The 16260-nt window shown below is 40.6% G+C and overlaps 2 protein-coding genes across 2 annotated transcripts in view; both read left to right on the forward strand.

Moving 5' to 3' along the window:
* The window catches only part of LOC118485752, a 17128-nt gene extending 12350 nt beyond the window's left edge, over positions 1-4778 (forward strand). The window contains exons 7-9 of the mRNA XM_035982185.1: positions 4106-4226; positions 4312-4583; positions 4673-4778. Coding sequence (XP_035838078.1) covers positions 4106-4226; positions 4312-4583; positions 4673-4778 — 499 coding nt within the window. The remainder of the gene's footprint in view (positions 1-4105; positions 4227-4311; positions 4584-4672) is intronic.
* An 853-nt stretch (positions 4779-5631) lies between these two features.
* Positions 5632-10462, forward strand: LOC110914199. The gene is made up of 5 exons (XM_022159010.1): positions 5632-5761; positions 6585-6671; positions 7093-8472; positions 8603-10222; positions 10332-10462. Exons 1-5 carry the CDS (start codon positions 5632-5634, stop codon positions 10460-10462), a joined length of 3348 nt encoding a protein of 1115 aa, XP_022014702.1.
* Positions 10463-16260: the final 5798 nt, after the last annotated feature.

Here is a 16260-nt window from a genome sequence, read left to right on the forward strand (position 1 = left end):
ATTTGGAAAGAAAGGAAAACTTGCACCTAGATATGTTGGACCATTCAAGATCGTCGAAAGAATCGGTAAGGTAGCCTACAGACTTGAGTTACCTCCTGAACTTGGAAATGTTCATCCAACCTTTCACGTGTCCAATCTCAAGAGGTGTTTAGCTGATGAAAACCTCCACATACCGCTTGACGAAATTCGTGTTGATGAAACACTGAAATTTGTTGAGAAACCGGTAGAAATCATGGAACGTGAAGTCAAGTGGCTCAAACGCAAGCGCATTCCTTTGGTCAAGGTTCGTTGGGAATCTAAGCGTGGACCCGAGTTTACTTGGGAACGTGAAGATCAAATGAAGGCAAAATATCCGCATCTTTTTCAATCAGTTTCCTCTAAATAAATTTCGGGACGAAATTTCCACAAGTAGGGGAGACTGTAACATTTGTGCTTGTAATCATCATGAACAGTTCAATTATCAATAAAATAATGTTATTTGATCCCAATGTTTGTTTCATTGTGTTTTACATTTTTCGTGTTTTGACTTTCGTTCAATTTCAAACTCTACATCGCTTTCTGGAGCATTATACGCAAACTGGTGCGTAAACGTACTCAGTTTAATGCGACAAATACTCCGGAACATCAACATATACTCAAACATACCTTAAATAACCTTTACATAACTTAGAAATAAGTTTTGAAGGCTTTGGTATAGCAAAAACAAGTTAATTCACTTACAGGGACTAAACTTGACAAACTGCGAAAGTATGCCAATTTGAACTGTAACGAGCATTCCGGAACATGTCCATAAGTTAAACATACCATAAATATCCTTTACATAGCTTAGAAATAGGCTTTGAGGGGTTTGGTATGCTAAAATAAACTTTTGGATCATTCAGGGACTAAAAGTGTCAAAAAGTGCATAAGTTTGCACTTTCGCGCATAACTTACGTTCTGAATACATCCGGACATCCAAAAATTTATGTAAGCATCCTTATATTATGCCTTAGTGGTTGGCATGAGAAAAATCCATTCGTCGTGTCATTTGGATCGTCTTTCACGCTTATGCGCATTCCGTCGTAATTAAGCGAACATCGCGATCGTACGGCCAAACGAACCGACATCCGACATATTTTTGGGCATGTTTCATGTCCACAATGTTTAGGCATCATTTTTGGGCCTTAAAGGTGACTTTACAGGTCTTAAAGGGGCTGGAAATAGCTTAAAAACGCAACAGGGGCTGAATACGTAAATTCTGCAAGTGGTGCAGATCAGACGGGGCTAGGCGACCCGCGTAAGACCTGCACCCACTTTCACGCGGGCCGCGTGAACATGTCTGACAGCAGATTCTGCATTTAATGCAGAATCTGGCCTTTCGTTCGATCAAAGGGCGATGCCTTTTCACCCAAATGAAGGGCCAAGGGTCAAGTTCACTGAATCTAACCCCTGGACACATGTACGCACGAGATCAAAGCACGTTATTCGATAAAACGATCCTAACGGTTCCACCTTTCCTATAAATACCCCCCCTTTTTGTGTAAAAACCCACAAATCAGATCTAAATGCTCTAAGTTGATGCTTTTGCTTCATACCTGAGCTATTGGATCTTGATTAGCACTCGGGGACCCTCCGTAAGTCTTCTTTCGCTCTTTTATTCGCTTTTCGAGTCCGAAAGTCAACGTTTTGTTGACTTTCTGCATTGACCAGCTTATGGTCGATGCGAAGTTCATGGAACTTCATAACGTGAGCGTGATCACGATGGTTATGGCCCATAGTGACCATACCTACTGATCACCACGTTATCTAGGCTCGGTGACGAGTCGTAGTTTCGGCCAAAATGTGCATTCTTGCATATTTTGTAACCAAACTACTCGTGGGCATCAAGGCCGTTTGTTTTGATGTCAAACCTGCTTTCAAACTTAGTTAAGCATGTTCTAACATGCTTAGCTCGTCACTTTTAGTTTAGTGCTTATATAGGGTCGTAAGGTAAGCGATCTAAACCATCGCTTATGCTTTCGAACCCGACCCATTTGGTCGGTCATTAGGACCTGACCAAACACATTAGGTGACCATAGCTATAACCTTCCGAGGTTATACCTTGTGGTCACGATGTTAGGCGTTCCAGACGCGTTCTACGCGAGCGACGCGTTAGGGTAGCGTAAGCTACCTAAACGGGTCGTGATGGACCGTAAGCACTTAGGTTAAGTTTCATTTTAGTATGTAGGCTTTGTTAAACCATATTACACGAGTCTCCATACTCGTTTGGTTTTCGAACCCGCGTACTGTCCGATCCTTCCGACTTGGTCCGGTATATTAACATAAGCTACCTATTAGGTGCCGTTGATATCCCGTGATCTTTAGCATCATCTGGTTATTTTACAAGAACTCAAAGCAATCTCAGGTGAGTACATAGAACCCCATCTTTTACTGTTTTCCAAACTGTTTTGGGGTGAAACACATGTGCCTATCTGTTACTTTCATGCTTTCCATGTTTTCACATCATATGCCTGCTATGTTGTTAGTACATTATAGTACACGATTTTATTACATTTCATGCTATGTATGCCCATTGTGTGCGTACTTAGTACATTTGATTTACATTACATTTCTGTTGCATATGTTTACTCAGCATATGGACACATTGATTTACATGAACATTTCTGTTGCATATGTTTACTCAGCATATGGACACATTGATTTACATGAACATTTCTGTTGCATATGTTTACTCAGCATATGGACACATTGATTTACATGAACATTTCTGCTTCGTATGTTTACTTAGCATACTTAGTACCATTGTTTACATCACATGCCTTCATTTTGTTATGACATTTGGTTTGTTTAACATGGGACAATACATTCATTAACACTAGCTACGCCGTTCGTTAGTAGGTAGTGGTACCATAGGAATTGACAACTCCCATTCCTGAAGTCCTGGGTTTGATAGGACTGGAAGGAATGACCGAATTTGATATACATAACTTAGATAAACCTTTAATTTGTTTAAGGGTTTATCGCCGCAGTCTCAAGGCTTGGATGTATGCATAGTTTACAATACCACATAAATGTTAATATCAATAGAGCATGCATTTCCCGCAGAACATAACGCTGATTTAAACCACGTTTTACTTCAACGACTTGTTTTGTGCATATGGTTTAAGTTGATACATTTCGCTTACCATACATGATACATTTTGGGATTTCACATTACATGATTTACATTGAACATAAACACGTCAACATTGACATATACGTTTGGTGGTTTACATTTGAACATAAACTTTTGACATGGTTTACAATAACACTTGACATTTGGTTTACACATGAACAATTTACATGGTGGATTGGTTTGGGTAAATGATTTAAGTAACGTGGCATATGTAATATGATACAAACATGGTGGATACGCCGCTGGTACTTCCTATATATAAATGTTTGTATAATGTTACATATCGTGGCGTTATCTAAGTCATTTCAGTTTAGACACATTACATTTTACATAAATAACATATTCTTCACAAGACATTATTTTCACAAACAACTTATCTTATTCGCCTCATTTTACTTGGTTATTTGTTTAACCTTGCACTTATCTATACATATCGTTTGATGTTATTGTTTTTCAAATGGTTTACAGAGCAAAACAAATTACAAGGTTCATGACTGCCTGTTATTAAACATTTCTTTAAGCTCAAGTCATGAATCCCATTTTCACAAAAAAAAAACTATGTATCTCACAGGCATTTTTATGCTGACGTACCTACTTTCACATGTGTTTTCAGGAGCTATTCCATAGGATGATGATCATGACACTAGGGCGGACCTGTGCCTTAGAGCCTAAAAATGAAGTTTGAACTAGCTTAATTATGTTTTGATTTCCGTACTCTCTTTCCAAGACAATGTAACACCCTTGTTTATAAATAAAATACAACTTGTTTGCCATGGTTATGAAACAATTTAATTCTGTCCACAACACTCCCCGGCGTTTCCGCCGCGGTTGCATGTTATACGCGGCCGGGGTGTGACAATTGTCCAGGGTGATTTGATACCCTTCTACCTTCGCCACCAAACAATTTTGTCCCCGTACTACCATTATTATTGATCTACTTTACCCTGCTAGGTTTCGGACTCAAGCGGATGTAACTGATGGAACGATGAGCACCGTTGTCACCCTCTTTGATGAAGTTGCTGAGCAGTTGGTCAAGAGGACCGCAAAATCCTTAGTAGAGGAGCAGCTAAATGTATGCACACTCCTCATTACAAGATGGTTTTGAAGCATATGTGAAATTGCTGCGATAACTTTTCTGGTTTGTATTTGGTATGTAGGATACTTCTATAGATGCTCCCATATTACCCTCCGCCCCCGAATCCCTTATTGGAACAAAACACACTTTTGAGATAAAGAGCCACACATACTACCGTTATGGAGAATATGAGAGCTTCAATTGTGCGAAGATTGTTGGCCCTGGTTTGGATGATACAGATGGGAACGTTAAGTGTGTCACGTCGGATTTGGGTGCCATACCATCTGACTCCCCAAAGCGTGGTTCGAGCCTCCCGCCTCCGACACCCGGAACTGGCCGCAAACTCAGAAAACTGTAAGTTACGCCTGCCAATTGTCCCCTGTTTCGAATGTTTACATGTTGGAACTTTGCGCCAATACATACGTTTCCATCTTTCTTTGCAGCTACCTTGAAGAATCGGACGACGATGATGAGGGGGTGTCCATTGATCGTGCACATGTTACCGGTTTGGTCGACAATAATGGGGATGCTAAGAAGGGCTCTCACTGATATGGCGGTGGTCATTTCTCATTTTCTTCAAGTGTTTGCGCTTTTGTGACTTTTTCTTTTATGGATTCAAATAATGTGGCAAAATATATGACTTGTGCCTACACCAAAACTGTGCTGCTTTACTATTGTGCAATATATGTAATTTTCACGCCTTACCAGCCTCTCTGAAATTCTTAAAACAATTCAGCCATGTATTTACATCGCATAAAGATACTCCGTCTAAAAAGGGATGGTATAGTCCGAATAGGATCATAATATGCCACCTCGGAACATACGCTACCAAATACGTTTACCCAACCCTTTTGTTACATCTTTAAAGTCACATATAACTTCCAACCACTGTAAAAGGGTTCTATAAATGTTTGTTCGGAATCATGCATACTCCAATAGAATAATACCAATGAACAATGTAAAATAAGTTTTGGAATCATATAAGACTTACATGAATTTTTATCTAAGATGTTGAATAAATCATATAGATAAATGCAAATATACAAGCGATGACCGTGTCACTATACAACCTTCGTGAGCACTTACGTAGAAGACTGCATTACAAACAACAACGAAATAATCAAATTATGACTTGAGCTACACAAAGACCTAACCACATATGACCTTTTCTGACCGACTGTGCCTGTATATGTTATTTTGGAAAAAAAACAGGCGCGCGGCCAACAATAAATATAATATTTACACCAGCTTTAGCATGCATTCTTTAAGAATTATTTTGCTGTAGATACTATGCCTTTTCCATGACAGCAATTTACTTTGTTTTAACCCCCCCCCGGGCGGGGACATATCTGAATGCTTCATTTTGGACGATGTATTATGTAACATTGTATGCAACATACAGATGGCTGTGCGCCCCTTTGTGATGCTCAAAGCCTCTTTCGCCTTTCATGCATATTCACGTGGTTTGCCTAACGGGTTGGTCCAATACGTTTGTGGGCTAAAACTGATTGAACAGGCTGGAGCAAAGAGAGGTATGAGACTTTTAATTGCAGTGTTACCCCCGACCCCGCATATGGAGTTTTAAATACTAAATTCTAACCCTTCCTGTTCCCTCATAAAAGACGAGGTTTGCAGGTTATGGCCTACTGCTCCTGATGTGGGTAGTAATTCGATACAGGCCCGTCGTTGTTCCCATACGTTGCCTGATGGAAAGATTCAAACATATTTTGGCCTTGCATTGATTAACAGCTGCAACGATTCTAGCATCGTGGGTAGCAAACATTCTATCCATATACAAAATCGTAATTATGTGGGTCTTGGTGGGAAGGTCGTCACATTCTGTGGGCCTACCCTAACTACCATAGATGCAACTACTTCCTCTGCTGACCCCAACGCAGGTTAGCTATACTCTTCATAAAAACGGAACCTTTTAGCCATAATGTCCACTTACCGACATGCGTGCCCGCTCAAATTACTACTCTAACTAGGCTGCAAACAGTTTAGCCACTCCAATTTTGATGTCGCCGTTGTAAAGCCGCACGCAATGGATTGGAATTTACTTTCTTAGTCAGTTATTTATAAGTTTCCAACCTACTATGTTGCATTTATCCTATCTGCATGTTTTGTACCTCTTGCAGGTTGCACTCAAATACAACCGCCAACTGTTACAGTGACCACTGGTCCAGGCGCTAAAGTGTGCACAAGAGAATCAATAAAAGGTCGTCCCCCTATTCCCTCATGAACGTCCCCCTGGGGCACAGTACGCCTATTCATACTTTCTGGATTGCACGCTTACATCATCCCTCAGCCCGCTACGAGCCCTACATAATAGTTGTTTTAAAACATATGTTACAGGTAAAAATGCCATGCGGAGCGATGCAGTGCAGATGCAGCCTGCTTTATGTCCACCAACAACATATTCTCCCTCCGTATCTGCCCAAGGTCTGCAACGTTATCTACAATGTTTACTACTATCCTTTTATCACTTCCGTAACTATTACGTTTTTCCAGACAATATTTCCTGCACTACACGGAATTCTCACCAAAGCATAGCGGCCCCATCACGCCTACGCCCTTCTCGGCCTAAAAAAACAGAAGGTAAACCACCATAACTGCCCTGTACCCGACTATCCTTCGACCTGCCTATCATGCAACGTAGGAATAACATCGCCATATTTTAATATGTTACCAGGTATTCGTGTTCGCACCCCACGTAGGGCAGCGTTTGCATCAACAGGTATTTTCCGACCCTGTTTCTTGCCATGCACGTTTTGCTCCCTTTTGCATCTCGCTTTACTATGTTGTTTGATACGCTTCTCTAAATCGTGCGTTATGCTAAGCTTTCCTGTTACAATTATCATAGGTGCGCATGTTAGGTACCAGAACCTTGGCCGTCCAACCTTCACATGCCATAATTGTGCGGCGATCATGTGGTATGAAGAGAGGAATAAAAATACAAAGTCGTCTGATGGGACGACTTTCTCTTCGTGCTGCCAGGATGGCAAGGTTTTGCTTGCTCGCCTTCTTGATCCGCCTGAACCATTAAGATCATTACTTGATTATAACGACCCGGCGACACTTAGATTCAGAGAACATATTAGAGTTTACAATAGCATGTTCTGTTTCACATCGTTTGGGGGAAAGATTGATCATGCTATAAACAGTGGTCGAAGCCTATACACCTTCCGAATAAGTGGGCAGAACTACCACCGAATAGGCTCCATGTTGCCAGTTGAAGGTGAGCAACCAAGATATGCTCAGCTGTATTTCTACGACACGCAAAACGAAGTTAAAAACCGTATAACTGCTTTGTTTGGCCAGACCCATTGTCACGACACATGTGATGAAGCAATTGTTGCGTCCCTCATCAGAATGTTAGACACCCACAGTCCTTTGGCTACCGCCTTCCGCATGGCACGTGACTGGTGCACTCAAAATGAAAGAAACAGTTGTCAACTACGCTTACTTGGCCAAATAATAAACAATCCACAATACAACCGCCCTAATGTGTCTGAAGTTGCTGTTCTTATCACAAACGACTTTGGGGACAACACTGAACCACGTGATATTATCGTTAGCACAAAGCACGGCGCACTTCAACGCATATCAGAATTACATCAGCTTTACATGCCTTTGCAATATCCGTTGTTGTTTCCGTACGGAGAGACCGGGTTCCACGAACGAATACACTACCATGACAACACCGGACGTCAGGCGACTAAACGACAATGTGTCACAATGCGGGAATACTACTGCTACAGAATCCATTATCGCAATAACAAAGGCACCACCCTGTTAAGAGGCGGTCGTTTATTCCAACAGTATTTAGTTGACTCATACGCAGCTATTGAAGAACAAAGATTGCGCTGGATGAGGAATAACCAAAATGAGCTGCGCGTTGAGCTCTATCATAATGTTTGTGACGCTGTGACGCGTGGGGATACAAATGCTGAGGCTATCGGGCAACGTATAGTTTTACCGGCAACCTTTACGGGCAGTCCAAGATATATGATCCAAAATTACCAAGACGCCATGGCTTTGTGCCGTACTTTTGGGAACCCCGACCTGTTTGTAACGTTTACAGCTAACCCAAAATGGCCTGAAATCGAAGACATGGTGTCTCTCATACCAGGCCAAAAGTCTCATGACCGTGCAGATGTTGTATCACGCGTTTTTAAGCTAAAACTGACCTCCTTGATTGAAGATATTACGAAGAAACAAATCTTTGGCAGCTGCCAAGCAGGTAAAGTTTGTAATGCCTCGCCTCTTTCTTTTGGTATCAGTTCTCCCACAAATACTAACCTTTTTAAACTTTCTAATTTTCCCCTTTTCCCCTTGCTGACTTCAATCTTTGTTCCCTTGGTTACATACAGCTGTTTATACAATTGAGTTTCAAAAACGAGGCCTACCGCACGCGCACCTTTTGTTGTGGCTTGAACATTCTGCCGAGTCTCGCACGCCGGCTGGCATAGATGATTTGATTTCTGCAGAGATCCCATCGGAAATTGACGATCCATCCGGCTATAAGGCTGTAACAGATTACATGTTGCATGGCCCATGTGGGAATGATGCGCGCAGTGCTCCGTGTACAACAGATGGAAAATGCATGAAACACTTTCCGAAACCATTTTACCGAGAAACAAAAATTGACGAAGACGGTTACCCGGTTTATCGCCGACGAGATACCAAGATCTTCTTTAAGAAGGGCAAAACGAAGCTTGACAACCGGTTTGTCGTCCCATACAACCGCTACCTCCTCTTAAAGTACGAATCGCACATCAATGTTGAATGGTGCAACCAATCCCGAGCGATAAAATACCTGTTTAAATACTTAAGCAAGGGGCCAGACAGGGCTACAATGGTTGTTCAGGAAAACATTGGCAATAACGGTGAAAAGCGTACACAACAGATTGTTAAGGTTGATGAGATTAAAAACTATCTGGATTGCCGGTACTTATCACCATGTGAAGCTGTGTGGAGAATGCTTGCATTCCCTATACATTACTCATTCCCATCCGTCATGAAACTAACGTTCCATACACCTAATCAACATCTGCTCACGTTACGTGATTCAGACAGCTTGCCGGCCCTGTTAAATCGGGACGGGATACGAGACACGATGTTCACCCAATGGTTTGCGCTAAACAACAGACATGAAGCGGCAAGAGAGTTAACGTACGCCGAGATACCAACAAGGTATGTGTGGCAAGAGGATAACAAGGTATGGAAAACGCGGTTGGAGCGGACAGCCATTGGGCGGATTGTGTATTGCAATCCAGCAGCTGGGCCAAAGTATTATCTAAGAATGTTGTTGGGAATTGTAAGAGGGCCTCGAAGTTTCGAAGAAATAAAAACGGTCGACGGAGTCGTATATGCAACGTTCAAAGAAGCCTGCTATGCGTATGGCTTGCTTAATGATGACAAGGAGTGGAATGACGCCCTGTCAGAGGCTAAATTATGGGCGTCCGGTTCCCAACTACGGGAATTGTTTGTTACCATGTTGTTGTTTTGCGAAGTGAATCGCCCGGCGCAACTCTGGGCACAAAATTGGGAGATACTATCTGATGATATTTTGTACCTGAAACGTAGGCTCTTCATGTTCCCAGGGTTACATTTATCTGACGACCAGCTTAAGAACTACTGCCTGATCGAACTAAATGAACTATTGGAGAAAAATGGAAAATCGTTATCGGATTTCACAGATATGCCCCAACCGGATACGTCGCTCCTCGATAAGATGTATAATCGTCTAATTAGGGAAGAGTTGAGTTACAATAAAAAAAAGATGACAGACGAACACGATCGATTATATGCATCACTGAACACGGAACAAACGGTCATATACGACACAATCATTGATTCTGTTACCACCCGAAAAGGCGGGTTCTATTTCGTGTATGGTCCGGGTGGGACAGGCAAGACGTTCCTGTACAAAGCCATTCTGTCACGCTTAAGATCTATGGGCATGATTGCCCTTGCGGTTGCATCTTCGGGTAAAAAAATAATTTTGAAATGTTGTATTATTATTCTTGTGCAACATAATGTATGTGGTCGCGTACGCAACTCCATTTTTGACTCACTTTACCTATCTCTGCACATCAGGTATCGCGTCCCTTCTATTACCCGGTAGTCGGACAGCTCATAGTCGCTTCGCTATCCCTTTAGAATTACTTCACAATACACGTGTGCCATCAAACAAAATACCCAATTGGCACACCTGTTACAAGAGGTAAGGTTAATCATCTGGGACGAAGCACCAATGATGCAAAAATATGCTTTTGAAGCACTTGATAAAACACTTAGAGATATCTTGGGGTTTCCTGCCTACGCAAACAGGGAACGCGTGTTTGGTGGCATGCCTGTTTTGCTTGGTGGTGATTTCAGACAAATCCTGCCCGTCATCCCAAAAGGAAAAAGAGAAGATGTTGTTCAGGCATGCATAAATAAATCGTATCTGTGGAAAAGTTGTAAACTCTTCAGGCTCCACCGTAGTATGCGTGTCAACGAATACACCTCAGCAGGTGTGCTAGACATGGATAGGCAACGTTTCAACAAATGGTTGTTAGAAATCGGCGATGGAATTGTTCCTTCAAAGACCAAAGAAGGTGAGGATGAGCCAACCTGGATCGAGATACCCACCAGGTTCATCGTAGATGGTTGTGGCCTTCCTGTGGAATCGATTGTTAACGCTGTCTTCCCGTCGTTTACAGAAAGGCAGGTTGATGACGATTATTTATGTGAAAGAGCAATACTAACCCCGCGCAATATAGAAGCGGACGAAATCAATGATTACATGTTTGCACAACTGAGACGGCCCACAAAGACCTACAAGAGTTCTGATGAGATATGTCGCGCGTCCACGGATGTATTAGAACAGGAACAACTCTATCCGTCTGAATTCCTAAACTCTTTGACATTCCCAGGTACCCCCCACCCCCCGGCACTAAAATATTAGTTACAGACAAAAAAAATGTGGCCAGTTAAATTCTTTAATTATTTGACATTGTCAGGTATGCCACCGCACGCTTTGCATTTAAAAGAAGGCCTCCCTATCATGCTTTTAAGAAATGTGAACCCCTCGCAAGGATTATGTAATGGCACCCGCCTTATTATAGCAGACCTTGGGAAATTTGTTATCAAGGCTAGAATACTTACTGGGTCTAATCGTGGAGATACTGCATTAATACCGAGGATAACCCTTTCATCCACGAAATCAAAATGGCCATTTATTATGAAAAGACGCCAGTTCCCAGTGAAACCATTCAATGAAATGACCATTAATAAAAGTCAAGGCCAATCATTAAAAGTCGTTGGTCTGTATTTGCCCCGGCCTGTGTTTAGCCATGGTCAGCTATATGTCGCGCTTTCAAGGGTTACGACACCTGAAGGTTTAAAGATTGTCATCGTCGGGAATGACAACGGTAGCATGAAAAACCATACCAGAAACATCGTTTATAAAGAGACGTTTAACAATTTGGCGACATCAGATGAGACACAATAAACAATACTTGCCATAGCGTAATTTTTTGGACCACCAAGAAACTTTTATCGCCTTTATTGCTGTTAATCCAACATAATAACTGATGCATACCCTAAACCCATTTTTTTTGTTTGTTCTGTCCCAGACACAACAACTATATACGTACCACGTTGAGAATTATGCATCTGCCCTCCGACGACCAACTATCCCCCTATTCTGCCAGTAACGCCGCCGCAACAGCTATTTATGCGCCACGGGTGGTGGGAATGTAAGTCTTTATGGCTTCCATTAAATTTTGAAAACTGATAGTCTTTTTAATTTCTTAGTTTTTTGTTTGTTGATTTTATTCCGATACATGTGCTGATTGGTTTATTTGTATATTTTAGGAAGAAAAGGCACCGATGATTCAAAAACTGTTGTTTGTTGCTGGTTTGAACACATTTACACAAACGCATCTTGGGCCACGGTTGCCAGCTGTCATTGGGGGGGGGGGTGGCATACTCTTTCGTGCCCGCAACTATTTCAATCATTTTGGCTGGTCAATATAGCAACATCGTTGACCCTCAAGGTTGCTAAATGTGTTGAGGTTGGATTGTATGAGCTTGATTTGCCCTTGATATGCATATATAAATATGTGCGTCTATATATATATATATATATATTATCTGCATATAGGGGATATGTATATAGATTGCTGCTAATTATGCCTAAAAAAATTGTTTTATATGCTTCCTTAACGTTCTGCAGGTTACTAAATGTGTTGACATTGGCTTGCCTCAGATTATGGCAAGCAGCTTTTATCATCTTTATCGCCGTTAATCCAACATAATAAGTAAGGCATGTACTAAACCCATTTTTTTTGGTCCGTTCCAAACACAACAGCTGACAACCAGCTATCCACATAGTCTGCCAATAACGATAGCGCGCCAGCTACTTTTGTGCCACAAGTGGTGGGAATGTAAGTGTTTACAGCTTCCACTAAATTTTGAAAACTCATATTCTTTGATATTTCTTAGCTTATCTTATTTTTATTCAGGGACATGGGATGGTTTTTTTGTCTATTTTAGGCTGAAAAAACAACGATGATTCAACAACTATTGTTTGTAGCTGGTTTGAACACATTGACACAAACACGTATTTCGAGACGGTTGACATCTGTCGTTTTGTGGAGGGGGGGGTGTCATAGTTTTGGTGCCTACTACTGTTTTAATCATTCTGGCTGGTCAATATAGCGACACCGTGGAACCTCAAGAAGTGGTTACACCCTTGCACATCAAACTTTTATAAAACTTATAGTGTTTCGCTCAATATTACATCCAATTGACTCCCGCATGTTGATGCTTATATAGAAAATTTAGAGGATTATGAGAGGGACTTAAGGAACTACTGTTATTGTTGCTTCAACTCTTCAAATTGTGCTTCGTTTTACTTGGCTTTGGCGTAATGCCACACGGTTAGTTTTGAATCATCTTACATATTCTACCTTTTACAATTAAGAATTTAATTGGTTGGAAATGTTTCTGTTTTTATGATTTCAGATTCATGCGACCATTATCTGCAGTTTCATTGGTGGCTCTAAACGGTTATACATCATAAGAGCTTGGTTTTACCTTGGTATGCATATCTAAATATGTGCGTGTATATATATATATATATTATCTTCATACAGGGGATATGTATATACATTGATATAGATTTATATAGATTTAATAATGTTCATTTATAAATGTATACGCTCCTCATACTCAACTTCCATAACATCAAATTATTACTATTGACACAAACACGTATTTTGACACGGTTGCCATCTGTCGTTTTGTAGGGGGAGGGGGGGTCATATACTTTCGTGCCTACTATTGTTTCAATCATTTTGGCTGGTCAACATAGTGACACTGTGGAACCTCAAAAGGTCGTTACACCCTTGCACATCAGCCTTTTATAAAACTTATAGTGCTTAGTTCAATATTACCACCAATTGACTTCCACATGCTGATGATTATATAGAAAATTGAGAGGATTATGACAGGGACTCAAGGAGCTGCTGCTATTGTTGCTTCAACTCTTCAAATTGTGCTTCGTTTTAGTAGACTTTGGCGTATTTTGACACGGTCAGTTTTGAATCATCTTACACGTCCTGTCTTTTCCCGTTCAGAATTTAATTGGTTGGAAATGTTTCGGTTTTTATGATTTCAGATTCATGAGACCATTATCTACAGTTTGATTGGTGGCTCCAGCCGGTTATATATCATATGAGCTTGGTTTTCCCTTGGTATGCATCTCTAGTTATGTGCGTGTATATATATGTATATATCTATATATATTATCTGCATATAGGGGATATTTATATAGACTGATATAGATTTATAGATTTATATAGATTTAATAATATAGTTTTATATATGTATAGACTCCTCATATTCAACTTCCATAACATCAACTTATTATTATTGGTTATCATTAATGCAACTAGATGTGTAAGCACCTTCACATTCTCATATTCAGATATTGTAACATCTTTGCTTTTTAACTTCCATTAAAATGAAAACTGCCATAGGTCATCCCAAGAGGCTACTTATCACGTCTCTATAAATACACAACCATATTCAAGCATCCTACCTTCCATTATACAACCTGTGGCTGAATATCGAAAGACCCCTGCAAACATGAAGAAAACTACTGCTGTTGCTAACTGTACAGAAAGTCTGGCAACTGTTGAAGAAATATTAAACCATGGTCGAGAAAATAAGAAACACACGGTATCAACACTTTCTATAATGTCGAATGTTTCCCCCAGCATTATTATTATCCATACATTGAACGTGTTTCTTCTAATCCATGCAGAATGCTGAGTTCAATTGCCGTGTGGTGATTAAAGGCGTACGTAATAGTGAAGAGTGGTTCAGACTTATGTGTGGAGGAGGAAAATGCATGAAAGGTGTGTCGCATGATCACGGGGAGTTGTGGTGTGAAGGCTGTGAAAACCCAGTTATGTTTCCCCGAGCAAGGTTCGTCTTTGGTATTCTATAGTTATGTGCATTGGCAAACATCTTTACACATTTTCACATCTGAATAAAAAAAAATTCAACAGATTCCATCTTCAACTTGATGTGGTCGATTCCACGGCTAATGTGGTCATCGTGTGCTTCGATGACACTGCACAACTTCTAACAAGCACCACTGCTCAGTCTATACTCAATGTGGAATCGGGTCTCTCGCACATCTACACCGTTTCTTCCGCAATCAACCAGGATAGCTTCACACCAGTCATGATATGGACCTGTAACGGTAACATCTCAACGCTCCCAAACTGCTTACATTCACTTATAGGCAGCACCTGAACCATCCAAGTTGATACATCCACGTACTACCATCATGGGGCCTTTGAGAGTTTCATTGCAAACATGTGCTCCCTGACGAAACCAACTATCAATCCGTTGGATCTACCACTCCTACTCCCATGACTAGGAAGGGTAAAGGGGTGATGACAATTCCAACACCGGTTACGCTCAAAGAAACAGTCAGCAAGTACATGTAAGTTTCTATACATACTTTTGAATTACGAAATTCCATGAACCACGTAACTACCTGTCCATTTGTATTGTGTTTTAGAAAATGTTCAAAAATGAATAATACATGCTACAAACATCATGTTTATTTCTTTATGACTACAATGACACCACCGGTTTTGATATGTGTTTTTCGACTTGATATGTTTATTTCGTTTGGATACTTAAGTTAAATCGTTAGATTATGTTCTTCCCCCTGTTTTTACATGCCAAATAGCTAAATGGAATTAATCGATTTTCAACGAATTTGAACTGTAGTTCATAGATGGGAATTTACTCGAACATAGTTACATTCTTTCAATTTTTTAGTGCAAAATAATGGAAATACATAGATCGTCGAATTTAAGGTTCAGCCTAACATTTCTCTTTTTTTTCACAGCCCTAATTATGAAGATTCTGATTCAGATGGTTCTGTGGGTAGCTAAGGGGAACGTCGGTTGCATGGTCATGCATTAACAACAGAAGATTTCGTTGATTATTGAATAAAGAAGGAGGCTTTATGAACTCCTTTAAGTTTTCCCATGTAATGTGTTTTTTTAGACTTGGCAATTTTCCCGTGCTATGCACGTCTTAAATTTTGTGAGGCCAGTTTATGGTACAAACTCTTATCACGTTTTGTATGGCTTCTCTTACATTCTCTTTTGGCTAATTATCTTTTACCCATACATAAACATTTTTCCTAAACACACAACACAATGAAGGACACTTAACTGTCGGCCATGTCGTGCATCGCACGAGCCTTCTCTCTAGTAAGTTCAATAAAGTAGTAGTAAATATATTAACCGAAATTAAAGCTTAAGAAACATGAAAACCGTAGTACAGGGGCGGACCTGTAGTGTAAACGGGCGTAGCCCGGGCTACGGCTCAAGTTTTTACTAGTAGTGTAAATTTTTTTTTTTTCGATTTTTATACATAGGACACCCCTGAACAAGTACGAGGACACCCCTAAAATATTTTGGGATACCCCTGAGTTGAAGGTCTAGTT

This window comes from Helianthus annuus, chromosome 13 (genome assembly GCF_002127325.2).
Source record: "Helianthus annuus cultivar XRQ/B chromosome 13, HanXRQr2.0-SUNRISE, whole genome shotgun sequence".
Classification (NCBI taxonomy): Eukaryota; Viridiplantae; Streptophyta; class Magnoliopsida; order Asterales; family Asteraceae; genus Helianthus; species Helianthus annuus.